We start from the raw sequence: 25,656 nt of genomic DNA, 5'->3' as shown, positions 1-25,656 counted from the left end.
TTATGGAATTCCATAATTCCTTGTTTATCCCCATCTTCCTGCCACAAAATCCCCACCAAAATGATAAAAACTTCCCCCAAACCCATCCCAATCCCATCCCAAACATCCCCAGGATCCTCCAACCTCTTTTACACGTTGTCCTGCAGCTGCGCTGCTCCAAAAGTGGGATTTTTTTGGGGTTTTTTCTGGTTGTTTTGGAGGGTTTTTTTCCCCCCTGGATAAATTCAGCTTAACCACCTTCATTTTCCTGTCTGCTCTGTGCCTGTGTGTGACACAGAGCGTGTGACTGGAGGTGACACCTGATGAGATTTTCCATCCAAAGCCCTGCATTTAGTAACAAATCAAGCCTCAGTCAATGCAGCTGCCAGCAAGCGCAGCTAATTCCAGGTTCAATCACTCAGGGATCCTGTAAAATTGAGGGTTTTTTTTGGGAGAATCAGAGGTAATTTGTAGGTAAAAGATGTAAAAATTGGGTTTCTCGGGGAGATGACACTGGAGCAAATCGCTGCTCGTGTTTCAGATGAAGTGGTGCTAATTTAGAGCTGGTGTGGAAACTCCAGGTTGAATTTAGGATTTTGCTGAATCTTAGGCTGGGATTAAAGCAAGAAAACCTGGAGTGACGCTCTGGCATTGTCAGATGTCCCCATTAGCTGGAGATAAAACTTAATTTTGGATTTTCTGTGAATAAAATTCAATTCCAGCCCTGAGCTCAGCCTCCTTCTGCTGCCCACATGTGTGGGGCTGTGGCAGGAGGGCCTTTTACTAAATCACCCATCCTCAAATTTCTCCTGCTGCAAACAGAGCCACAGAATAATCCCTCCTTCAATCCCATTCCCGGGTGTCAGCATTGCACAGATTCCTCTGGATTGAGCAGGGAAGCCATTCCCATGCTTAGGATATTGTGGACTTTGTGAACGTTTGGATTTCATTCTCTGCCAACCTCTTAAGGTGTGAAGTAGATGAATTTCAATATTCAGCAAGAGGAAATTGAGGATAATCTGAATATTGATGAATTAGAATTTTTTCTTTGCATTGATTTTATTTTCCCTCTGTTTTCCAGCTCCGGTGAATCCACATCTCCGTAAGTATTTAAATTATGTATTGTTTTATCTTTCGTGCCATGAAGAACAGTCCTTGCATTGCTTGTCCCTCACAGTTCAAAAGTAAATTTGAAGTATTTTACTTCCAGTTGAAAAGTAAAGTTGAAGTATTTTACTTCCAGTTGAAAAGTTGAAGTATTTTACTCCCAGTTGAAAAGTAAAGTTGAAGTATTTAACTTCCTCTTTAAAAGTAAATTTGAAGTATTTTACTTCCAGTCGCAGCCCATGGGTGGCAGGAACCACCTGAAGGTGTCATTTGGGATTCCTCTTGTTCCAACAAGGATAAAGGAAGGAAAAACACAGCTCCAGCTCATCTTTCTCACTGCCCCAGAGACTTCACCCAAAGGAAAATATTCATGGGCTAAAATTCAGACCCAGCTGAGGTGGAGCAGCTCAGGAGGTGTTGGGAATGCCACGGGAAATCATGGAAGGGCAGGGACACCTCCCACTGTCCCAGGCTGCTCCAGCCCCAGTGTCCAACCTGGCCTTGGGCACTGCCAGGGATCCAGGGGCAGCCCCAGCTGCTCTGGGAACTCCATCCCAGCCCTTGCCCACCCTCCCAGCCAGGAATTCCTTCCCAATATCCCAACTAAATCTACCCTCCTTCATCTTCAAACCATTCCCTGTGTCCTGTCCCTCCATCCCTTGTTCCCAGTCCCTCTCCAGCTCTCCCGGTGCCCCTTCAGGCTCTGGAAGGTTCTCCAAGGTCTCCCCAGAGCCTTCCTGGTGGTTCTTGAGTTATTTCCATGCTTTTTAGGGCAGATTGACACCAAAAAGAAGGAAGTTCTTCCCCACAGTGGTCCAGGAATCACAGATTCATTTCACAGAGAAATGGGGAGACCCCAAGTGGATCCTGGTTCTCCCCAAATTCTCAGGACACAGCTCCTCAGGCATGACTGGAAATGAGAACTCGGACATGATCAGGCACAGGGATGGAAATGTCCCAGGCTGGAAATGTCCAAGTCACACTTTGTTCTTCCACTTTCCCTTGGGCACCAAATCCCTGCAAACATCCAGGCAGGAGACTGGGCTGGAGCTTCGGCACATCCCAGTAAAACCACCCTGTTCCCACAGTCCCACAGCTCCCTGCTCCATCGTGTTCTCCCAAACCCCAACAAATCCATATTTTCTGTCACAGCATATTCTTGTTTTTAATTGCACGTCCCGAAATTATTCCCGCCTAAGGAATGAGGTCCAGTCTCTCATTTTTCCTGCTGCAGGGCAGAGCCATCAGGCAGGAGCAGGCCCTCCTCCATCCCTCAGACTCAACTTTAAGCCTTTGTGTAAATTTTAAACCTATTTGCAGAAGATCTTGTCCAACGTGTTAATAATTAAGCAGGGCTTAGCTCAAAGCTGCCAGGAGCTGCAGGAACCTCTCCCATGGAGTCTAACGAGCAGGGAGTGAAGCTCTTGCTAATTAATATATTAAATCTAGGCTCTGATGGGAAGAAAAAATACAATCCCAAGTGCTTCACGCTCCTCTAGGATTTTGAGATCTCAAGCTAATTTTCCGGAAGTCTTGTAGGATCATGATGGAATGTGGGTGGAATGGGAATAAGGAATGTGTCGGCTCAAGGGAGGGATGGGAAAGATTTCCCACCAAAGCTGCAGGGTCCCCAGGGCCACTCCTTTCGGGTGGCCAAAGCCATGGCAGAATTCTGCTTTGCTTGCTTTCCCTGAAGATTTTTTGAGTGGAATCCCTTGGTAGGAAAGAAATCCCAGTCTGCATCCCATCTCCATTCCCCAAGGCCACCACTGCCACGTGGCCCCAAGTGCCACCTCCACAAAGCTTGGAATCCCTCAGGGATGGGCACTTCAACCCTCCCGGGGCAGTGCCAAGGCCTGAGCCCCCTTTCCATGGGGAAATTCCTGCTGCTGCCCACCCTGAGCCTGCCCTGGCCCAGCCTGAGGCCGTTCCCTCTCCTCCTGTCCCTGTTCCCTGGAGCAGAGCCCGACCCCCCCGGCTGTCCCCTCCTGGCAGGAGCTGTGCAGAGCCACAAGGTCCCCCCTGAGCCTCCTTTGCTCCAGGCTCAGCCCCTTCCCAGCTCCCTCAGGAATTCTCCAGCCCCTTCCCAGCTCCCTCAGGAACTCTCCAGCCCCTTCCCAGCTCCCTTGTCTGTGCTTCCTACCAAATCCCTGTTGTTCCTAAACCTGTTGGGCCGATTTCTGGTTTTCTTTATGCTGTGTGAACAAAGAGGAGGAGCTGTATCCAACCAGGACAAGATTCCTGACTGGAAACTGAAGTCATGCTCTTCCTGCTTCACCTCTGGAATAATCCCATTCCCTAGATCCTGCCTTTTGATGCAATCTCTGCGATACCCAAGCAAGAAGCATCAAAGGTGCTGAGGTGGAGCCTCACATCTCCACTTTTTACCACCTAACAGAAACCATTTAATGTAAACCAGAAGGATTTTGGATCAATTTGTACAATTAGAGGTCACCCCTGGATAACAGAAGAGAGGAGATGTTCAGGAGTCACATCCAACTTGGATTTTATGGGAATAGACGACACAAATCCGTGCTACAATGAAGGGTTTCACCTCCAGAACAGCTTCAGCTTTTGCCCTAATGGGCAAGGAAATTATTAATGACCTGAATCCACTTCCAGAGCTGCCATGTGCCCTGACAAAAGCCACCACTCTCATTAATGTTAATTAGCACCATCGTTAGGGCCATGGCTGGAGCACCTGTGGAAGAGCTGCTTGGTCCACCTGCCCTCCTGCTCAGCAATTAACAGCTCCAGACCATCCAGGTCTATTTAAATTCTCCTACTAAAGCATGGAGCAAAGCCTGAGGAGCTTTCTCCCATTTTTCTCCTTGTGTCATTTTTTAAGGAGTGTTCAGTGCCAAGAACATTTACCACTAACCTTTTCCAAGGTATTCCACTTAAAATCAATGTTTGACTATCAAATAAATGGCAAACTTTGACTCTCTTTTTTTTTTCCCATCTGGCCTGAATATTTTTTTTTTTTTTTTTCTTCACCTCAGGAAAAAAATCTTTTGTTCTGCTGATGTGGAATTTCTTAATGAAGCTCTGAGGGCACAAGACATTTATGCAGCTTTTAAGGCCCTGGAAGGGCAGTGCAGAAAGTGCTGAATGGCTGAAAATTCTTTCTTTTGTTCACTTTGCTCCAGGACTGGATCTGGGAATCAAAACTTTTCTCCTTCACTTAAATTTTGCCTTTTAATTTCATCTCTTTGTGTAGAAGCAGCAACTTCTGCGTTGCAGGAAGATGCAAAGCTGGAGGCGGAAGCAGGAAAAAATGTGGGGTAAATCAAGAGAGTTTGGAGCTCAGGTGGTGTAAAAAGAATTCTTGGAGAGGCACAGCTGGCACTTTGTTCAGAGAGCTTCGTTTGAGTCCTGGAACATTTCAAGAGCCTTGGTGGGGTCTTGGAATTCCCTTCCCAGGCTTGGGATAAAGACGGAGATGTCGATCAGTTGATCTCTCTCCTGAAGGGTTTGGAACCATCAAAGGCTCAGGGACTGGTTTGGGTTGGTGGGACCTGAATCCCATCCCAGCCCTGCCCTGGCAGGGACACCTCCCACTGTCCCAGGCTGCTCCAGCCCCAGTGTCCAACCTGGCCTTGGACACTGCCAGGGATCCAGGGGCAGCCACAGCTGCTCTGGCAATTCCAGCCCAGCCCCTCCCAGGCAGGAATTCCCTCGCTGGTCCCCAGAGCAGCTCCCAGCATGCTGAGGGTACCAGGGATAAGCAGAATCCCACATCCTGCTCAGGGCAGCAGTGAAGGAGCGGCGCTTTGGGGAGTGAATTCTCCCGGGGGATCTGATGCTGTCCATGGATTTACTGGGAAACCAAATCAGTCTGCTCGAGGAGCTGAGAGCCAAGGAAGGTTCTGGGAGCTGCATTCCAGTGAGAACCTGGTCTTATAGGGTTGTGTTTTATACTGATGGCTCTGGAGGGGCACAGAATTCCAGGATGGATCAGGCTGGAAGGGACCCCAGAGGGTCACGGGTGCCACTCCCTGCCCAGGGCACAGCATTGTGTCCATGTGGCTCTGGAATATCCCAGGGAGGAGACTCCAGCCCCTCTCTGGGCTCTGCCCAGGGCTGGGCACTGCCCAGGGCAGCAGTTCTGCCTCCTGTGCAGGGAATTGCTGGGATCAGTCCCTGCCCGTGGCTCTGGGGCCATCGCTGGGCCTGGAGCAGAGCCTGGGGCTGCTCTGACCTCCTGCACACAGGGACAGACAGACAGGGACACACAGGGACAGACAGGGACACCTGGGGACAGCCAGGGACACACAGGGATAGACAGGGACATACAGGGACAGACAGGGACACCTGGGGACAGCCAGGGACACACAGGGATAGACAGGGACACACAGGGACAGACAGGGACAGACAGGGACACACAGGGATAGACAGGGACAGACAGGGATGGAGAGGGAGAGACAGGGACACACAGGGACAGACAGGGACAGACATGACTGAGGCCCCTCTCAGCTGGGGCTCCTCTCCAGGCTGAGCAGCCCCAGCTCCCTCAGCCTTTCCTGGGCACAGAGATGCTCCAGCCCTTCCTCATCCTCACACCCCTCCTCTGGACCAGACCCTGGAGCTCCCTGTCCTTGCTGTCCTGGTGATCCCAGAGCTGGGCACAGCACTCCAGATGTGCCCAGGGCTGAGCAGAGGGGCAGGATCCTCCCCGGCCTCCTCCCTGACCCCCCCTGGACCCCTTTGGCCTCGTGTTGTTCTTTGAAAAGGCGGGAGGAGAACCAGGAATATTTGGAAATCACTCCGAGTGCACCCTGTGGTTTGAAGTGCATTTTCCAAGCTTATTTCTGAGCCTGCAGCATCACCTGGGTGTTGCAGCACTAAGCTCCAGGTTCCTCTCTCCTCACTGATTAACAGGGAAGCTCCAGTGGCTTAAGTGGATTTAGAGCTCCCCAAAAGCCCAAACCTGCAAACATTTATCCACCTCCTCAGTTTAACAGGGATGAACAATCCCCCGACACCGGGGGTTTGAGTTTCTCCTACCAATGAATATAAATTGCACCCCTCCAAGCTGACACCGTGTGCAGGCAGCTGCCTTCTCCCTGGGGAAGGGAGATTTCCTTCTTTTCTCAGATAAATCAATGGACTTTGCAGGAAGAGTAAACTCAGCAGGAATTGTTCATGCAGCGAAATTCAGCTTTTGCACGTCCTACTCCACAGGAGCCTTGTAATGCTCTGAGTGAGAGCTGAACCTCCAAGCTGGGCTTTGTTTTGGTTCTTAAATTACAGGAGGAATTTCTCATCCCATCATCACCCAGCAGGGCAGATCACTGGGATCACTGGGCTCCCACAATTCCATGCAGGAGAGGATCCCAGGAATCCTCCTTGGGGTTCTTGGCAATTTTTATTCTTTGGACCTACGTGTTTACCACTTTCTTCAAATACACCACAGAAATCCCAGTGAAAATCCAGGAGGTGTGTCCAGGACACACCTCTCCTTCCCATATGGATTCAGATATTCCTCCCAGGAATTTGTTATGACAATCTGGTGATGGGGATTCAATTCTCCTCCTGGTATCCCTCCATGTGCTGCAATGTCCTGACTTTTAGAGATTTCCTTCATGTCCATCCCAAAGCTCCTTTGCCTCATTTTATTCACTTCTTCCCTTTCCATCCCTATTGAAATGAGGGATAATTTAGGAGATGCCACTTGGAGATAATGTTTACAATTTGAAAAGCTGCTGTCTCTTATTCCTAAACCACATAATATGTCTTATTCCTAAACCACTTCCCACATTTTTTCCCCCCATATTTCATGTTTTATGGGAATGATTCTGTTCTCCCTGGCTTTTTAGAAATGTAAAAGGAGACAACAGCTCTTAAAACCACTGCATAAGTCTGAATATGTGAGGAGGAGCTCTACAAAAAGATACAAATATCATTTCAATTTCACCAGCACAAATCCATGACCCTGATTTGTTGTTGTTGTTGTTGTTGTTGTTGTTGTTGAGCCTGCTGCTAAAGAAAACTGTGGATAATTGACAAGGAATTTGAAAAATAAGGATCGGATGGAAAACCTTGGCCTGTAAATTCCTGTTATTTGTCTTGGCAGGAGAGTTCCACTGTGGCTTTGAGGATGGGAACATTTGCCTTTTCACTCAAGATGACACCGACAACTTTGACTGGACAAAACAAAGCACTGCCACGAGGGACACGAAGTACACGCCCAACACGGGGCCCAACGCCGACCGCACCGGCTCCAAGGAGGGTAAGATCCAGCAGTGAGCAATCTGGGAAAAGGGAACTGCCCAGGACAGGCACTTCAGCCATTCCCTGGTCATGGAATCCCACATGGATTGGGATAGGAAAGGATTTAAATTAACCTTGTCCCATCCCTGCCGTGGCAGGGACACCTCCCACTGTCCCAGGTGCTCCCAGCCCCAGTGTCCAACCTGGCCTTGGGCACTGCCAGGGATCCAGGGGCAGCCACAGCTGCTCTGGCAATTCCAGCCCAACTCCTCCCCACCCTCCCAGCCAGGAATTCCTTCCCAATATCCCATCTAAATCTACCCTCCTTCACCTTAAAGCCATTTCCCCTTGTCCTGTCCCTCCATCCCTTATCCTAAATCCCTCTCCAGCTCTCCTGGAGCCCCTTTAGGCCCTGCAAGGGGCTCTGAGTTCAGACCAAAATCCTTCAAGGACTTCTAGAAGGAATTACCGGTGCTGAGGAGTGACAGGTCCCAAAGCACAGCCCCTGATGGTGCCATTCCCACCTTGCCTTATTTTTATTGTGCCGTTTTCAAAGCGATTCCCTTCACATTAAACTCTAGTGGGGCAATCTGGCTCATCTTAAAAATTCCCCTGCTTTACATCGTTTAAATTCTCCCTTGGGCTCTCTCAGCCCATCACAACGAGGTGGTTTTTGCCCCATTTTTGCTCTGGCTATTGTTCGAAAGTGCAATTTTCAATCTGCTGCCCCTGTTATCGTGTGCTCCTGACTGCAGTGGGGATTTGCACTTGAAAAGTCCAACACATCGAGCTGAATTTATCCAGACCCTCAGTAATTCCTGCTATTTTATTGTGTGCGCTTCCAAAGGGGAAAAATTCATCCTGCACCACATTCATTGGGTTGGATCAATTCAATAACATCTCTGTGGTTGGCACGTCCAGGAGTGGAATAAATGGATATTGTCTTCGTTGGGATTGACAGGGCAAGTGGAAAATACTCCTTGCAAGGTTTCCATCATGATGTTTTCCCTTTATTTTACAAGTCATGTTTCCAGGGAGAAATCCCCCCCTCAGGACAGAAGGCTGAACCCTCTCAGATTTTGTGCAAAGGTTCATCAGTTTGGAGATGTTTTCCAACACTGGCCTGCTTCCTGGATTTTAGTTTTCATGGAAAACACAGCTTTGGAGCAGATTTTGGAAACACGGGGGCTTCATGTAGGAAAAAATGAGTCCCAGAAATGACATGGTGGGAGATGGAAGTAAAAAATTATCCGGATGCTTGATCATTTCAAGGTGTTCCTGCATTTATCTGTGTTGGGCATTGAGGGCCTCATCCCAGTTATTCCCCTTTGGATTTTTCCAGGCTTTTACGTGTAGATTGAGACTTCCCAAGGATTTCCATCTGCGTTGGGCGTTGAGGGCCCTAACCCAATGATTTCCCTTTGGATTTTTCCATGTTTTTCAATGAGCATTGAGCGATCCCAGGCGTTGAGGGCCTCACGCTAAGGATTTCCCTTTGGATTTTTCCAGGGTTTTACATCTACATAAAATCCTGTGTGTTGAGGGCTTCATCCTAAGGATTTTCTTCTGTGTAGGGTGTTGAAGGCCTCATCCCAACAACCTCCCTTTGGATTTTTCCAGGTTTTCACATGTACACAGATGTTGAAGGCCTCATCCCAATGATTTCCCTTTGGATTTTTCCAGGTTTTCACTTGTACACTGGCGTTGAGGGCCTCATCCCAACGACTTTCCTTCGGATTTTTCCAGGTTTTCACATGTACACAGTGGTTGAAGGCCTCATCCCAACGATTTCCCTTTGGATTTTTCCAGGTTTTCACATGTACACAGTGGTTGAAGGCCTCATCCCAACGATTTCCTTTGGATTTTTCCAGGTTTTCTCATGTACACAGATGTTGAAGGCCTCATGCCAATGATTTCCCTTTGGATTTTTCCAGGTTTTCACATGTACACCGGCGTTGAGGGCCTCATCCCAACAATTTCCCTTTGGATTTTTCCAGGTTTTTACATGTACATCGAGACGTCCCGGCCCAGGCTGGAGGGGGAGAAGGCCAGACTCGTCAGTCCCGTTTTCAGCGTCGCTCCCAAAAATCCCTACGGAGCCACCAACACGGCCTATTGCTTCAGCTTCTACTATCACATGTATGGACAGCACATAGGTGAGAGAAAGCCAATTCCTTTGGGAAAAATACCTGGAAAAACTTCCTCTTGTTTGAAGGAAAAGCACGGGAAGAGCGTCAGCTCCTCTGAGAGCCTGCCATAACCCAGGGAGGTGCTTGAGGGCATCCAAACCGTGGCAAAATTCTGTTTTCCACTAATCAGGAATTTGTAGGAAGGAGGAATTGCCCTCTTACAGCTGGGAAGTGTTTCCTGCATGAGGGAGATTTTGGGCAGGGAATTGCATGGGAATCCCATTGCTCTGAATGGGAATTTTGGAGCCTGGAAAGGGAAAAGTTGATTTTAACAAGGATTTTTCCTGATTCTAACGGGATGATTTAGGCATTCCTGAGTAGAATCAGGATCAGGCAGGGAGCAGCTGCATTCCTCAGGTGTTTCTTATGGAAAAGTCATGGAAAAAATTGCTCAAAAGCCGCAGGAATATGGATTTTCAAGGAGTATCTGTGAGTGTTTCAGGCATTCCTGATGGATTCAGGATCAGGCAGGCAGCAGCAGCATTCCTCATGTATTTCTTGTGGAAAAGTCAAGGAGAATTTGCTCAAAAACTGCAGGAATATGGACTTTCAAAGGATATCTGTGAGTGTTTTAAGCATTCCTGGCTAAACTCAGGATCAGACAGGGAGCAGCAGCATTCCTCATGCATTTCCCATGGAAAAGTCATGGAAAATTTGCTCTAAAGCCGCAGGAATTTGGATTTTCAAGGAGTATCTGTGAGTGTTCTGGGCATTCCTGATGGATTCGGGATCAGGCAGGGAGCAGCTGCATTCCTTTGGTGTTTCCTGTGGAAAAGTAATGAAAAATTTGCTCACACACCGTGGGAATTTGGATTTTCAAAGGGTACCTGCCAGTCTATTTCTAGTCCTGCCTCTTTCAACACCCACATTGAATTTCTTTTTGTGGTATGGGGGAAAAAAAAAAAAAAAAAAAAAAAAAAAAGAAGTGAGAAAATTTAAAAGCCCAAAGAACAAAAATCCAATTTTTGGAAGTCCTTTGCGGGTTTCTTGGTGCTCCCAGTGTGCCAAGAGTTTTTCCAATGTCGAAGTGACCTGGTTTGATGTATTTTTATCTCTATTTCAAGGGCAAACTCATCCTCCCAGAGTTCTGGTGCTTGCTTTGTCCGAGCTCCCCCTGCCCCCAGGCAGAGCTCAGATTTTAAGCAGAGCAGACAAGAGCACTCAGGTTGGGGTTTTTTTTGTTTTTTTTTTTTTTTTGTCTCTGTGCTGCAGGAAGGTGGATGCAGCTCCAGGTTGGAATTCTCCTGGCTCTTTGCTGGGTTTTTTTATTGGAAGGAAGGGATTCAGCCACTCCATTCTGAGAGGAAATACAGAAATTGCAATATCTGGTCATATTCTGGTCATTTATTTATGGTGTATTAGGAAGAACAAACTACAAACATCAAGGGTTAAAGAGTGTTTCTGTATTCTAAAAGTTAGAAAGCATTCTAAAAGTTTTATTCTACTTCTTATTACTCTTCCTTTTAATTACTATTAATAAATTTTTCTTTATACCCTTTTAAAGTTTTAAACCTTCTTTACCTTTCTCCTAATCCCACCTCACAGCAGAAGTAAGTAAATTAGTAATTAACCAACACTAAACCCCCCACACTCATTAATACATTAACCAAAAAATCTCAAATTAACAAGCCAAAACCACTACACAAATAAGTATATAAATAAATAAAAATTAAATAGAAATAAATAAAATAATATAAATAATTATAAACTATAAATAAATATAAAGAGAAATAAACCTAAATAAATATAAAATGATAAATAACTATAAATAAATATAAATATTTGGAGGAGGGATGAGGCTGAGCAGCATTCCCAGCCCTGCTCCAAACCTCTGGGCTGGGCTAAAGGAACTCCTTTGCAACCTCTTTCTGCTTTCCCTGCTTTGTGTGGAGGAAGATCCAGACTTTCCTCTCCAGATCCCGTTTCCTTTGTGCCCATTCCCTGCATTCCAGGCGGGATCACGGAGCTGCTCCTGATTCTCCCTTCCCAGATCCTTCAGGGAAGATGGATGGTCCCAATCCAGTCCCATTCCAGTCCCATTCCGGTCCCATTCCGGTCCCATTCCAGTCCCATTCCAGTCCCATTCCAGTCCCATTCTGGTCCCAATCCAGTCCCATTCCGGTCCCATTCCAGTCCCATTCCAGTCCCATTCCGGTCCCATTCCAGTCCCATTCCAGTCCCATTCCAGTCCCATTCTGGTCCCATTCTGGTCCCATTCCAGTCCCATTCCAGTCCCATTCCGGTCCCATTCCAGTCCCATTCCGGTCCCAATCCAGTCCCATTCCAGTCCCATTCCAATCCCATTCCGGTCCCATTCTGGTCCCATTCTCTCACCCTGGTGAAAAGACCATCAGGGGAATATTTCCTGCTCCAATAAATCTCCAGCCTGATGTTTTCCAAGGCTCCAAGTTTGGCTTTTGCTGGGAATAAGAACTGCTCCTGAGCAGGTGCAGATCTGGGAGCTTTCCTTGGAATTTTTGGGATCTGCTGTGCCAGGCATCCCAAAAAAACGCTGCTCCTGTGGGAATTTGGTTGTCTGAAAGTCTCAGATTAAGAGAAATACACTGAATTTACAGAGCACAAAGAGACCTCACTGCCCCACACACCTGCAGGCAACCAGGGTGGCAAATAGGACCAAAACCCCCAAATCCTGTGAATTAATGAACCCAGAGAGATGAAATTTGTTATTTTTTGGTGCCAAAAATACAAGAGAACCAAGAGAATCTGGTTCTGTTCATGCCTGCAGGTGACCCTGGTGTCAAAAATGTCCGTGCTGGCACCAGTTACTTACTGGTGGGCAAAGGTGCAGCTCTGGGGGGTTTTCCTGCACTGGGAGGGATTTTGGAGGTTTTTTTGAACTCAGAGGATATTGTTGTCCTCCAGAAATATTCCCAAGGGCATCCGGTCTCCCCCTGAGAGGGATCTGCCTGGTTCTGGGGAACTCCAGGAGTTCAGCAATGGGCAGAGGAAAGCTGGGCAGTTTAAACAAGCAAGAATTCAGCACAAAACAACCAAATCGCTGATTTTGCCCTGGATAAGGAGGTCTAATGCAAATTTCTTGCTCTAAACCACAGAAAATTCCTTTTTGCCTCTTTTCCCTGGAATTCCTATGCCTTGCCTGAGCTGCAGGATGGGTGCTCAGTTCCCCTCTGCATTCCTGAATTTAAAAGGTTTTGAATTTACTCCAGGAAACTTCCACACCTCGAATCCGCGGGAAAAGGGGTGAGGAGGGTGCTGCAGCCATGCAGGCAGAGCCTTCCCAACTCCAGTTCTCCTGCTGTTTTCCAGGAAGTTTGAACGTTTACCTGCGGCTCAAAGGTCAGACTGCCATAGAAAACCCCTTGTGGTCTTCGAGTGGGAATAAGGGACAGCACTGGAACCAAGCCCGGGTGAACATCAACCCCCCCACCTCATTCCAGGTGAGGCTGGCACCTCCAGGAACTGGGAATTCGGGGCTGGGAGGGAGACTGGGAATAATGACCCTTTTCTCTGGGATTTCCCAGCTCTGGAAGCTGCTCATGGACAGATAATTGCTTTCCTCGAGCACCACGGAGCTTAACAATGCTTGAACTCAAAACACTTTCCAGCTTCCCAAAGATGCTGGGAGCGATTCCAGCAGGTTTTCATTTCAGATTAGCAAGTGGAATATAAAATTATTCGCTGGGAGAAATTACTTTGGGCCCCTGTGTGAAAGGTTTTTGGAAATATGTGGATTTCCTGCAGGAAAATGAATGATCTGGGAGCATGAGACACAGGGGGTTGTGACAGGTTTTTCACACATTTCCTGCTGGGGTTGACAGGGAGGTGCTGATGGATCTTTAGGGGCACTTCCCAGGCACACTGGGAGCTGTTTGGAACTGGAACACTCCCAAAAAAGCAGCTGCTGCCAGCAGGTCCTGCTCTGGGTGAGGCTGGGAATGTCCTCAGGGAATGTGGGAGTCACGAGCCATGCCCTGAGTGCTCCTCTGAGCCCTCTCTGTCACTTCCAGGTCTCCTAGGGGAGAAAAGGTATTTTTTGGGAGAAAGTCACAGGCTGAAGTGGATTTGAAGTGACCTTGAATCCCATCCCATTAAATGCCGTCTCACTCAATCCCATCTCACTCAATCCCATCCCATCCCATCCCATCCCATCCCATCCCATCCCATCCCATCCCATTCAATCCCATCCCATTCAATCCCATCCCATTCAACGCCATCCCATTCAATCCCATCCCATTCAATCCCATTCCATTCAATCCCATCCCATCCCATCCAATCCCATCCCATTCAATCCCATCCCGTTCCACCCCTATCTTATTCCACACCTCCCACTATCCCAGGGTGCTCCACGCCCCAATGTCCAACCTGGCCTCTTCTAAAAACCCACGTTGGGTTCCACTTCCTGTATTTTTAGGGAATTCCTGATCCTGACCCTTTGTTTTTATTTCCGTGCATGAGAGGCATTGGCAGGAGAGAAAGGGTTTGGGATTGCAGAGCAATTCCAAGGATGGGAATTAGAGGAAAATTGAGGGAGAGGGAGATGTGAAGTACAGTGGGACATGAGAGAGCTGGGAATGTTCCCCTGGAGAGGAGAAGCTCCAGGGAGAGCTCAGAGCCCCTTGCAGGGCCTGGAGGGGCTCCAGGAGAGCTGGAGAGGGACTGGGGACAAGGGATGGAGGGACAGGAGCCAGGGAATGGCTCCCAGTGCCAGAGGGCAGGGCTGGATGGGAGATTGGGAATTGGGAATTCCTGACTGGGCTGGAATTGCCAGAGCAGCTGTGGCTGCCCCTGGATCCCTGGCAGTGCCCAAGGCCAGGTTGGACACTGGGGCTGGAGCAGCCTGGGACAGTGGGAGGTGTTCCAGGTTGGGAGTGTGGGAGCTTTGATGGGAACAAAGCAGTCAGGAATGGAAAGAGGAATTGCAGAGCTCAGGAACACTCAGACCCCAGGCCAGGCACAGAAAATCAGAGTGGTTGAGTTTTTCATTGGTGAAGTCGGATAAATCCAAGAATTCTGAAGAGTGGAGGAGAGAGAAGTGATTTAATATCTGAACATAATAAATGCCCTGGGAAAGGGAAGGAAGAGATGGATTTGAGGGGGTTTTGGAGAGCTGGGAAGGGCTTTAGAAAATCAGGGAAGAATCAGACTCTTGGGCAGGAAAATACAAAGGATTTGCAGCAGCAATCCAGAGGAGTGGAGGAGAGAGATTCCAAAGGGAAGCTTCTCTCCTTGGCTGTTTTTCACCTTTTACATTGTTATGTTTAAGGGTTTCAGCATAAAATGAATGTAAAGCTCTGACCAAATATAACAAATAAATGTCAGAGCTCTTGGAGCCTTAAATTATCTTTTTTTCAGCATCTCTTGCATCACAGCAAATTTTATTTTCCATTTAGGCGTGTAAGTAGGAAGGAATATAAAGCTCCAAGTTAAATTTAAGGAGAGGGAATTGAAGTGAATCTTTGCAGTAAAACACTGCAGTGACATGGAAATTAAAACTTTTTATAGGGTAATTTATAGGGGTAAAAGATTTTATACCTTGTCAGTCGCTGTGATATAGAACAAAGCTTTTGTCATGAGGATCTGGGAGGACTGCAGTGCTTTAAATCTCAAAAAAAGTGCATAAGTCTAGCTCAGATATTCAGATATTCAATATTTTTAAGGAAGGAACACTCCAGAAATATAGAACCCCAAAAACAGAGGGAGATGTTGGTTGTGTCATCCAGAAAATGTCAATTTTAGTTCAGGTTTGAGCAGCAGGACATGGAGATGGTATGAATGATTTGGATTGGATTTATTGCTAATTTAACATCTAAATATTGCAGTGTCCAAGTAAAAATTCCAGGATTTATCATGAAGTATTGGGATGAGCAGGTACTGGTCACTCCTGTTTGGGTCAGTGCCACCCCCTCGTTGTGGGGCTCAGCCCACCCAGATTTGGTCACTTTGTGTCCAAAGAATTCCAACATCAGCAGGATGGGCTGGGAACATCCAGGTGTGCAGCCCTTGGCCCTGCAGGATTCCCAATCCCAAATCACAAAACTGTTCTGGAGCTACTTTAGGATTTATCTCCGTGTTTGAATGATCTCGGTGCTTTCACCCACCCATCCAAAAGGGAATATTCCCAGTTTTCAGGCTGGAGGTGTCCCTGACGGGGGGAACGTGGAATACCAGTTTGTCCCAGTTTGCCCAGTCTCCAGAAGGATTTTAGCCCTCTTTTTCAGGTCCATCTGCACCAAACTGAAAACTCTCAGCTCCCCACTTTTGGGGGTGTTAATGACACCCTGAAACCCCTCCTGCACCCCCCCCCACCCAGTGGGATTGTCCTGAGACACCCCAAGTTCCCAGCAGGGAAAGGGAGAAGGGTGAGGGGGGCACTCAGGGGAGCGTAAAAATCTGCCTGAGATCCTGTGGAAAAATCAGAAAATCCCAGACTGGTTTGGGATGGAAGGGATTAAAAATCAACTCATTCCACCCGTGCCATGGGCATGGGCACCTTCCATATCCCAGGCACATCCCAGCCCTGTCCAACCTGGCCTTGGACACTTCCAGGGATGAGGCAGAAGCTGAATCCCCCCCCCAGACAGTCTGGACTGGCCTTTTAGGATCATAATTCCATTCCATTAAGAGCAGAGTGACCTTTCCCATACCCCTTTTCTCCAGTTTGATGCAGTATTTTTAACAACAGCTGTCCAAAAGCATAAAAGGTTGGTTTGGTGGTTTGTTTTTTTTTGTTGTTGTTGTTTTTGTTCTTGTTTTTGTTTTTGGTTTTTTTTGGTTTTTTTGGGATACTGATAGGGAATTCTGCTCAATTGGCACCTCCTGCCCATCCCTGGGAGCTGCAGGCTGGGTTCTGCTCCATGCCCTGCCAACTCCTGGGCTGTGATTTGTTCTGAGCGTGGAGCAACCCCTCTCTGAGGGCCACCGAAATCACTGCCAAATGCAGCTTTTAATTAAATGCTGCCTGTTGTGTTTGGACAGAGCCCTTTAGGCTGGAAATTGTTTTCCATTGTCGGAAAAATTGGACTTTCAACTCCACTGATTGGTGTTGTTCCTGCTGCCAAGGAGCATGGGCTGGATTTTGGGGGAGGAGACGTTTTCGTCTCAAGATCCAGGCACGAATTCCTCTTCCAGCAGTTTGGTTTCAGACAAGGAATATTGGAGAGAAAAGTACCAAGAGCACTTTAAGACCCCGGTCATCCCCTCAGCAGAGGTTGAAGTTCATCTTAAATTGGAATAAAATCTCTACTGTGTCACTCACTGTGACAAAACTCATCCCAATTCCTCTGAAAAACCATTCCTAGATGGAATCAAAGCCTCTAAACCTGATGAGAACCCACATGTTGGGAAAAGTAGACCCTAGCATGGAATTTACTTCCACAATCTGAAATTAGATACTTGCATATGTCTTAAAATTAAGAAAAGTCCTTTCTTTTTGCGCTGGTTTTGATTTTAAGATCTGATCTTCTGGACGTTTTTTATTTATCCCCCTCTGCTCCGCTGGATGTTTTTAATTTACCACCCTCCGACCTTCTTTTTCCCAGCTCATCTTTGAAGGGATCCGTGGCCCTGGAATCGAAGGGGACATTGCTATTGACGATGTGTCCATTGTGGAAGGAGAGTGTATGAAATCAGACCAACCGGCCAACAGTGAGTGGCTCTTCCCCACAAGTTCCTTCCTCTCTTCCTCCTTCCCAAATGGATCTTTTCCAGCAGAACAATCCCTGCTTTGTTTCACTTGGAAGGTTTAAAGTGGGATGTTGTCCTTGGGAATGCTTTGCTCAGGTGGGAAGATGTTGGGTGGGTGTGAGGCAGAGGTGAGAGCGGTGCGTGAGGTTGGGCTGGATTTGAGATACTCAGGCAGATAAACCAACATCAAAACAACGCCCAGGGGGCCCAAACAATGTGGAATCCATGGGAATAACTGCTGGGATTCCCAGAGGGCTCTGTCTCATCCCTCCACCCTGTGTGTGCATTAAAACAGAGGTAACTACACAGCCAGGTGGATTTGCATCCCAGTTCCTGCTCGGTCCCATTGGTGAGGGTTGTCCCTGTCCCCTCGTGGTGGGAGGTGACTTTGGAACACTGCAGCAATGCTGAGGGGGTGTGGGCTCCTCTTTAATTCTATTTTTCTCCCCTTTTTGCAGATCTACGATCAGGTGCTGTTGGACCATTAGCACATATACGGCTTCTCCCACTCCTCATCCTCATGTCTGTCTTAAGTCATCAGAGGTGACCTTATCCTGGCAGAGGCTACAAAAGATTCACCAGGCACTGGCATGAAGAAAGAGTCTTTGTAAAATGGACATTTCCAAACAAACTACCAAAGATTCCTCCACTGACTGACTCGAAAGTTAAATAAATACGTAAATAAATAATTTAAAAATCTAAAAAAAAAAAAAAAAAAAGCAGATTAAGAAAGCACTGGGGACTTGAAAAGGCATCACGGGAGTGGAACTCACTAAGAACCAAGCTTGAGACCGAGATCTGGCCTAAGTAAGGAAGAGACCTTCAGGTGCTTTTGTGGTCACTGATGAATTCAGCATCACCTGGTTGAACTCTCGGCAAAGAGCTCTAGAAACCCTTGTCAAAGCACAAAGTCATGGCTGGTTTTGTTTCAAATGAATCGTTTGCTTGTTACCATGGAAACCGAATGGCCTGCCAAAAAAAAAAAAAATAAAAAAATAAAAAAGAGGAAGGAGAGAGAGAGAGAGAGAGGAAATACAAACACACAGAGAGAGAGAAACACCTCACTGCAAACAGGGTACGTGAAGAGCTGGCGTTCATTTTCCCTTCCCGAAGGTTTTCAGCGTAGAGTTAAACAAATGTCGGCCCTTTCTACTTCGGCTGTCACCTCCCCTCGAGGATAACCCGGAATCGGAGCTGTTTGCAGACGTTCCCGTTTCGTTCCTCACGGCTCTGCTTGGTGACTGTGTGCTGTCTCCTTTTGCATGCATTCCCACCCAGGACGTGCCACCTGGGCTTACATTTGTCACAGGCTTCACTGGGAGTTTGCTCGCGGCCGCTGGAAGATCCCTCTCCCCTCCCCACCGGAGTCATCAGCTCTACGGAAGTGAAGAAACCAAACCACCGTCTTTTATAAATTGCCATGGAAACCAAGTGCCTTCAATGAAACAAGCCTGATTTCAAAAAACAAAAACAAAACAAATGAACAAAATATATATATATATATATATAAATATATATATATAAAAATAAAAAAAAATTATAATAAATGTAATAACGATGATTTCAACACGGAAGCTTTGCACTGCTGAAAACGTGGGTTGTGCAAACTCTTTTCTAAACAAACTCTGGAGCCTGGGTGTGCAGGCAAGGAGACGGAGCCGCTTCTGGAGAAGGATGGATGGACCTAAGCTGCTGTGGAAAGCCTTTGGGATGAGATCCGTGCTGTGTGACCTTCCAGACAGCCATGGCCTTTCAGCTTCTTATCCATTCGAAACAGCTCCCGGTGGTGCTGCCGATGGGAGCAGCACTTCTTGTTGTCGTCGTCGTCGTCGTTTCAGGTTCTCCAGTGGGTCAACCAGAGGAACAAAGGTGGTTCACACACACACTTGGTGCGGAAGGTGGTGAAACACAGGAGGATTTTCTTACTCGCCCCCTCCGTTGGGATGGCTCCCGACATCTGGAGCTCCGGACGCTCCAAGGGGGCTCTGCCTCTGCCCCGGAGCCAGACTCGGTGCAGAGGGTGAAAGATTATTTTGTTATTGTAGCGAAATTCAAAAAACAAACAAACAAAAAAAAATCTAAAAAAAAAAAAAATTAAAAATAATCCACTTTTACAAGGGAAAAAAAAAAAACAAAAACAAAAAAGCTGTACAAAATGGGTTCGAGCTACCCGAACACGTGCCGGTTTTCCACTGCATTGTAAAGTTCCCTTCCAGTTGGTTATGAAATTTGAAGACCTTTTTCCTTAAATTAGCTCAGCTTTTAACTTCATTTAAAAAAAAAAAAAAAAGACTTTTGTCTAAAGAAGAGTATTATTATTATAATTATAATAATTATTATTATTATTCTGTGTTCTCTCGACACCCTAGGATTAAAAGCAAAACCTGATATGCAAATAATTGGAGTACAAACGTGAAAACAAACAAAAGATGAGTATAATAATTGCAAATATGAGTATAAAAAGCACAACGAGATGCAGTAAAACAATGACAAGGCTTGATTTTTTTTTTTTTATTCTGTAGAGAAATGTTTGTGCAAATTCAGTAATTCCACTGAAGAGATAATTTTCCAGCTCTGTTCAATAAAGCCTCTTTCCAGGTAAGGCAGCCCCGTGGTGCGTGTGTTTGTTGAGACGCTGGCAGGGCTTTCCTTGGTCAACTGGTGCCAGCTGGAGTTGTACTGGTCCATACTGGTGGCACTCAGGAGCTGGAGCGTTCCCAGGATGCTCTTGGCTCCCTGGTTTTTAGGCATTTTTGGTGTCTTTAAGTTCCTGTGCTTGGAAAACTGTGGGAGCTCCAAGTCAGGACATTTTCAGTGAATATCCCAGGATGGTTTAGGTTGGAAGGGACCTTAAAGCTCATCCCTGGAATCACGGAATATTCTGGGCTGGAAGGGACCTGCAAGGATCGTCGAGCCCAAATCTGAACTGAATGACCCCTGTGGGGATCGAACCCACAACCTTGGGGTTATCAGCACCTTGGTGTGTTCGGAAGAAAGTGGGAACTCCAAGTCTGGATGGACTGCGGGGTTTGGAAGATGCTGGGAGCTCCAAATCTGGATGGACTCTGAGGTTTGGAGAAAAATTTGAGTTCGGAGCGTGGATGGACCATGGGGTTTGAAAGAAAGTGGGAAGCTCCAAATCTGGATGGACCATGGGGTTTGGAAGATGGTAGGATGGACCATGGGGTTTGGAAAACTCTGAGTCTGATGGACCATGGGGTTTGGAAGATGGTAGGACCTCTGAGTCTGGTGGCCCGTTGGGTTTGGAAGATGGTGGAAGCTCCAAATTTGAATGGACTCTGTGGCTTGGAAGTCAGTGGGAATTCTGAGTCTGATGGACTGGGGGATTTGGAAGAAAGTGGGAACTCCAGGTCTGGATGGTGTGTGGGGTTTAGATGACAATGGGAATTCAGAGTCGGATGAACTGCGGGGTCTGGAAAGTGGTGGGAATTCTGAGTCTGGATGGACCATGGGGTTTGGAAGAAAGTGGAAGCTCCAAATCTGGATGGACCATGGGATTTGGAAGAAAGTGAGAGCTCTGAGTCTGGATGGACTGTGGAGTTTGGAAGATGGTGGGAATTCTGAGTCTGGTGGCCTGGGGGATTTGGAACTCTTTAGTCTGGATGGATCAAGGTGTTTGACCCCCTTAAGAGAAATCACCAAATTTCCCATTGGAAGCTCTGGATTTTAACTGTGGATGGATGGATGGAGGAGCAGGTCAGGCATGGTGAGACCCCGAGGCAGATTTTTTTTGGAGGTTGGTGTGTCTTGGAACTCAGGATCCAAACCTTGCCGTGCATCTTCCCATGGATGTCTCCTGAGAGCCACGGAACTGAGGGGTGATCCAGGAGGCTTCTCCATGGGCGATTTTGGCAGGACTCTCTTTGGAAGGGCTGGATCTGCTGGGAGCCAGAGTGACCGTCTGTCAGTCATTTCCACAGAATCCCAGAAGGTTTTGGTTGGAAGGGACCTTAAACCTCATCCCATTCCAGCCCCACAGGCAGGGACACCTTCCACAGACCAGGCTGAAGGAAAACGGGAAGCATTCCATTGCCTTTAAAATACTTCCCTGCTTTTCCTTTGAATTTCCCTCAAAAATCCCAACTGAACCTTACATGCCCATTGGAGATGAACTTTCTGGGCAGAGCTCTGGCCGCAGGGCTGGTGGTGGTGGAGTGATGGGAACTCTGTGGGAAGTTAGGATTTGGGAAGTGCCCTGGGATTCCCCCTGTGATAAAGGAGCTGGATGATAAGGAACAGGAGATCCTGCTCCATTGTTTAAATCCCAAGCAAAAACTGCAGGCTGAAATCCTGTTTCTTCTTTCCATTTGAGTTCTCCTTTCCCTCGCTCCCATGGAATATTTGATAAAGAATTTCGATTGACAAAGACCACAGATGTCTTTTTTCAGGGCAGAATAATCTGTGTGTCCTGAAGATGCCAGGTTTTTGTGGGAAAGGAAATGTATTCCCATGCCCGTTCCTGTTTTACTATGGGGTGCAGGAGGTGCTAAGAAAAGCAGGATTTCTCTTCCAAATGTTGACTGTAGGAGTAGTTTTATCTTCTTCTACATTCCCAAAATAAAGCACTGAAAAAGAAATGGGATTTTACTCCAGGCCATGAATAAGAAGAACAAATTGAGATATGAATTTCCTACTCTTGGTTTTTATTTTATGTTACATTTTGGACTGAAAGTGGATGTGAAAATGTTGGATCAGCAATCAAAGGCAGTCAGAACTGGCAGTTCCCTGGAATTTGAAACCCCTCTGATTCAGTTCTGGGGTATCCAACCTTGAAATGCCCTTGATGGATTTTTAAACTGGACATCAAATACTGAATTGTGCAGCTGAAGTCCTGGGATGTTGGGAAAAGTGGCTGGGTTTGATGGGATGGCTGCAGGAATTATCTGGGTGTTCCCAAAGCAGAGGAGGGTGGAGCACAGGATAAGTTTTCCAGGTTTTTTCAGTTCTTTCCCAGGCTGATCTGGGAGCATAAGGATGGCCCTGGAGAACTTTCCTTTTTCTTTCACAAAGCACATTGAATGTGAAATCATGGAATCGTAGAATTATGGAGTAGTTTGTGTTAAAGGGACCTTAAATCCCATCCAGTGCCACCCCTGCCATCTATTGGAAGAACAATCAAGTTGGATAGCCAGGCATCCTTTGGATAAATTCTCCTGTCAATGCTTTGCTGAGCTGCTTAAGAATGAAAATATCTCAATTATTCCGGGTGTGGAAGGAGACTGCCTCAAAAACCTGGTTTGGTGGAAAAAAGTCTTGGCTGTACCGTCACCCACGGAGCAGGAGGGTTAAATGTTGTCTGAGCCACGGATTTCCCATAAAAAAACCTCATCTTAGATCCCAATGTGTGTTTGGAAAGAGAATAGGAAGAAGGGAAGGGTTTGGGAGAAGCTCAAAGCGGAGCATGGAAAAGGCAGGAGACGCCTCACCAGGGATAATCATGGAATCATGGAATGGTTTGGGTTGGAAGGGACCTTAAATCCCACCCAGTGCCAGCCCTGCCATGGCAGGGACACCTCCCACTGCCCCAGGCTGCTCCAGCCCCAGTGTCCAACCTGGCCTTGGGCACTGCCAGGGATCCAGGGCAGCTTCTCTGGACAACCTGAATCCCACATAAAATCACGAAACACTCGGATCTCACCGTGCTACCGACCCACCTCTTCTCCAGCCTGGCCTGGATCCTGGATGGGACACAAGGAGGGATAAAAACATGGATTAGAAGGGGGTAAACCCATTCCAGTGGCACCATGGATGCACAATTAGGATTTGAAGGCCAGAAATGCCTGGGAATGTGAAATCTCCTTTTAATTTGGGACAGGAGCTGCTGGTTCCTCCTAAAGTGATGGAGCTGCATCTTCCAGCCTCTGCAAGCCCTAACCTCCACTGACCCCAGAGCTTTCCTTGACATCCAGCACTGGAATTCCTGCTGCATCCACCATGGAGATGGAATAATCAGTTTTGGGGCAATTGGGATCCCCAAACTTTAAAACAAAATCAATCTTCGGCTTCTTGTTCATTTTCTCTTTGCCTGCCTAGTCAGGGCAGTGAATTCCCTTTGTAGGGAGCAGCTCAGGCAGAAGGATCTGGGTTTTTTTCCATGCTGAGTGGAAGAGGCATTCCTGATTTTATTTTGGGAGAGTTTACCTGCTGGGAATGCTTTTTTGAATATTTTTTGAATATATTGAAGGATAATTGAAACTCTCTTCCTCCCCCAGAAATGTGTGATCCATCAGGAAAATGGCTTTTTGGAGCATTTCCATTTAAAAAAAAAAAAAAAAGGCTCCAGTTTGGAGTTACAGGCAGTCCCTGCCTCTCCCATGCTAATAAAGAAATTGGGAGCCATCTGGAACAATTCTTGGATTTTCCCATAAAACTATCAAAAGCTACAAAAAAGGTTATTTTTACATTTCAAATTATTTTTTTTACGTTTTATGGAAAATAAGCAGCACTGCAGGAATGTTCTCCCCTTTTTACGTGCTCCGCCACGATTCCGGTGTCAGTCAGCACAGAAGGAATGAAACCATTGGATTATCCCTTGTGCAAAGGAATTTAGGGACCTGCAGCTCCTGCAATCCCACATTCTTGGGATTTACAGTGTGCAGAAGTTTGCTGTCATCTGTCCCTAAACCCTGACTGTGTCACCCCCAGATCCCACGGGAATGTTGGTGTAGGCAGGGAATTGTGCTCGGCATGATAAAAGATGGGAGTGATCATTAACCCAAACACAGGGAAATTGGGATCGTACATCCTGCTGTTCCCTGTTAAAATATTATTTTGTTTTCCTTTGGATCTGTCAGACTGGGGGGGTTGTATTCAACACATCCCAGAATCCCAGAATGGTTTGGGTTGGAAAGGACCTTAAATCCCATCCAGTCCCACCCTTCCATGGGCAGAGAGCTTTCCATTATTCCAGTTTCTCCAGGCCCATGCAGCCTGGCCTTGGATATTTTGTGTGACATTAAAACTCACGTGAGAACAGACTGAGGGAGTCACTCGATGGACTCCGTAGGTGTGAGGAGAAATTCCCTCTTCCCTGAGCGCCTCTCCTCAAATTCCCTAAAACATCCCAGTTCAGCCCTCATCCACCAGTCATTTCCCACTGGGAGCACCACAATCATGGAATCATTTAGGTTGGGAATTAACTCCAGGAACATCGAGTCCCACCATGCCCCAGCACAGCCAAGGCCACCACTGATCGATGTCCCCAAGCGCCACATCCACAGGGCTCTGAAATCCCCGCAGGAATGGGAATTCCCCACTGCCCTGGGCAGTTGTTCCAACACCTGACAGTGAGAAAATCCACCTCAGATTCCTGATAAGAAACTGAAACCTAAATAGAACCATTTGAGTTCCCTCTGGATGGGCCTGGATGGATGGGATGGATGGATCTGTGCCTCTCCTGCCTGGTTCCTCTGCGACACATTCAGGTTGGATGTCACCTTACAGGACCTATGACAGGTGATTTACAACCGATTTCCTTCCTTTTCCAGCCTCCGTAAGATTTTTTGTTTCCCATTGAGAAACAGACTGGAATGTTGGGTGCTTGGACGAGTGAATCTTGAGTTCTGCTCACCGCCAAGGTCATGGCTACAAGTGGGGAAACATTCCTGCCGATCCCTCGGGATCCAGGATTTGTGCAGGCAACTTTCACCTTCCACAGATGGGAGGGAGGAACGGGATCACTGCAACAGCCACACCTGCGGAATTTTTGGATGGATACGGCCACGAAAGGGATTGGAGGAACACAAGTTCTTGAGATCAAGAATGAAGAGCCTCAGCACCTTCTCAGGAACGCTCAGACCTGCTGCACGCTCCAACTGCAAAGGGGACAAACGTGGTATTTGTGTCTGTAAATACCCTATAAATACCTGTAATTGGATGTATTTAATGTAAATAGGATAACGAGGACATTTTAACGATCCCCACTGTTGTACAGAACCCAAACTTGCTCTCTTATTTTCCTACACCCCCACTGTAGATTGATTTCGGGTCATTGTTGGGTCTGTATCTGGTTGAGTTCCAAACTGCTCTCACTTTTACCTCAAGGGTTTCATGTTCTTTATGTACATTTTATAAAGAAAAAAGAAGCCACTCCGGATTTTGGGGTACCTTTTCCATTGCCAGCAGTATTTTCTGTCTTTTCCAGTGTTTTCTGCTCCCGGGTCCACCGGGATGAAGGGGAGGGATGGGATTTGGTGGGGGATGGGGATATTCCTCGTTCCATATGTCCCTGCCTTCCTGGGAGGTGTAAAAATGTGGGAATGTGTTTCCCTATCCCTCCACTTCTTGTTAAGTATGGAAAGGTCTTAATTAGAGCAGGAAGAGTCTGGGCCACCCTCTTCCATATGGGGGACAGTCCTTCCCTTGACTGGCTCCAGCAGAATTTTTCCAGCTTCATGGACAGTTGAGGGTCAGAATCCTTTTCTTTGGCTTTCCATAATTCCCATGTAATCCCTGGGAAGCGACCAAAAATGGAGATGTGTGT

At 47.1% G+C, this 25,656-nt stretch overlaps 1 protein-coding gene across 1 annotated transcript in view; it reads left to right on the top strand.

Annotated features, from left to right (window-relative positions):
- MDGA2 (MAM domain containing glycosylphosphatidylinositol anchor 2) overlaps nt 1-25,267 on the top strand; it is a 207,523-nt gene extending 182,256 nt beyond the window's left edge. The window contains exons 12-18 of the mRNA XM_053980828.1: nt 1,061-1,081; nt 7,163-7,318; nt 9,297-9,455; nt 12,777-12,907; nt 17,009-17,114; nt 17,612-19,751; nt 24,662-25,267. Coding sequence (XP_053836803.1) covers nt 1,061-1,081; nt 7,163-7,318; nt 9,297-9,455; nt 12,777-12,907; nt 17,009-17,114; nt 17,612-17,700 — 662 coding nt within the window. The 3' untranslated portion in view covers nt 17,701-19,751; nt 24,662-25,267. The remainder of the gene's footprint in view (nt 1-1,060; nt 1,082-7,162; nt 7,319-9,296; nt 9,456-12,776; nt 12,908-17,008; nt 17,115-17,611; nt 19,752-24,661) is intronic.
- Nucleotides 25,268-25,656: the final 389 nt, after the last annotated feature.

Source organism: Vidua macroura, chromosome 6, assembly GCF_024509145.1.
Source record: "Vidua macroura isolate BioBank_ID:100142 chromosome 6, ASM2450914v1, whole genome shotgun sequence".
NCBI lineage: Eukaryota > Metazoa > Chordata > Aves > Passeriformes > Viduidae > Vidua > Vidua macroura.
The sequence above is the reverse complement of the archived record's forward strand: the minus strand, read 5'-3'. Positions and strand labels throughout refer to the sequence as shown.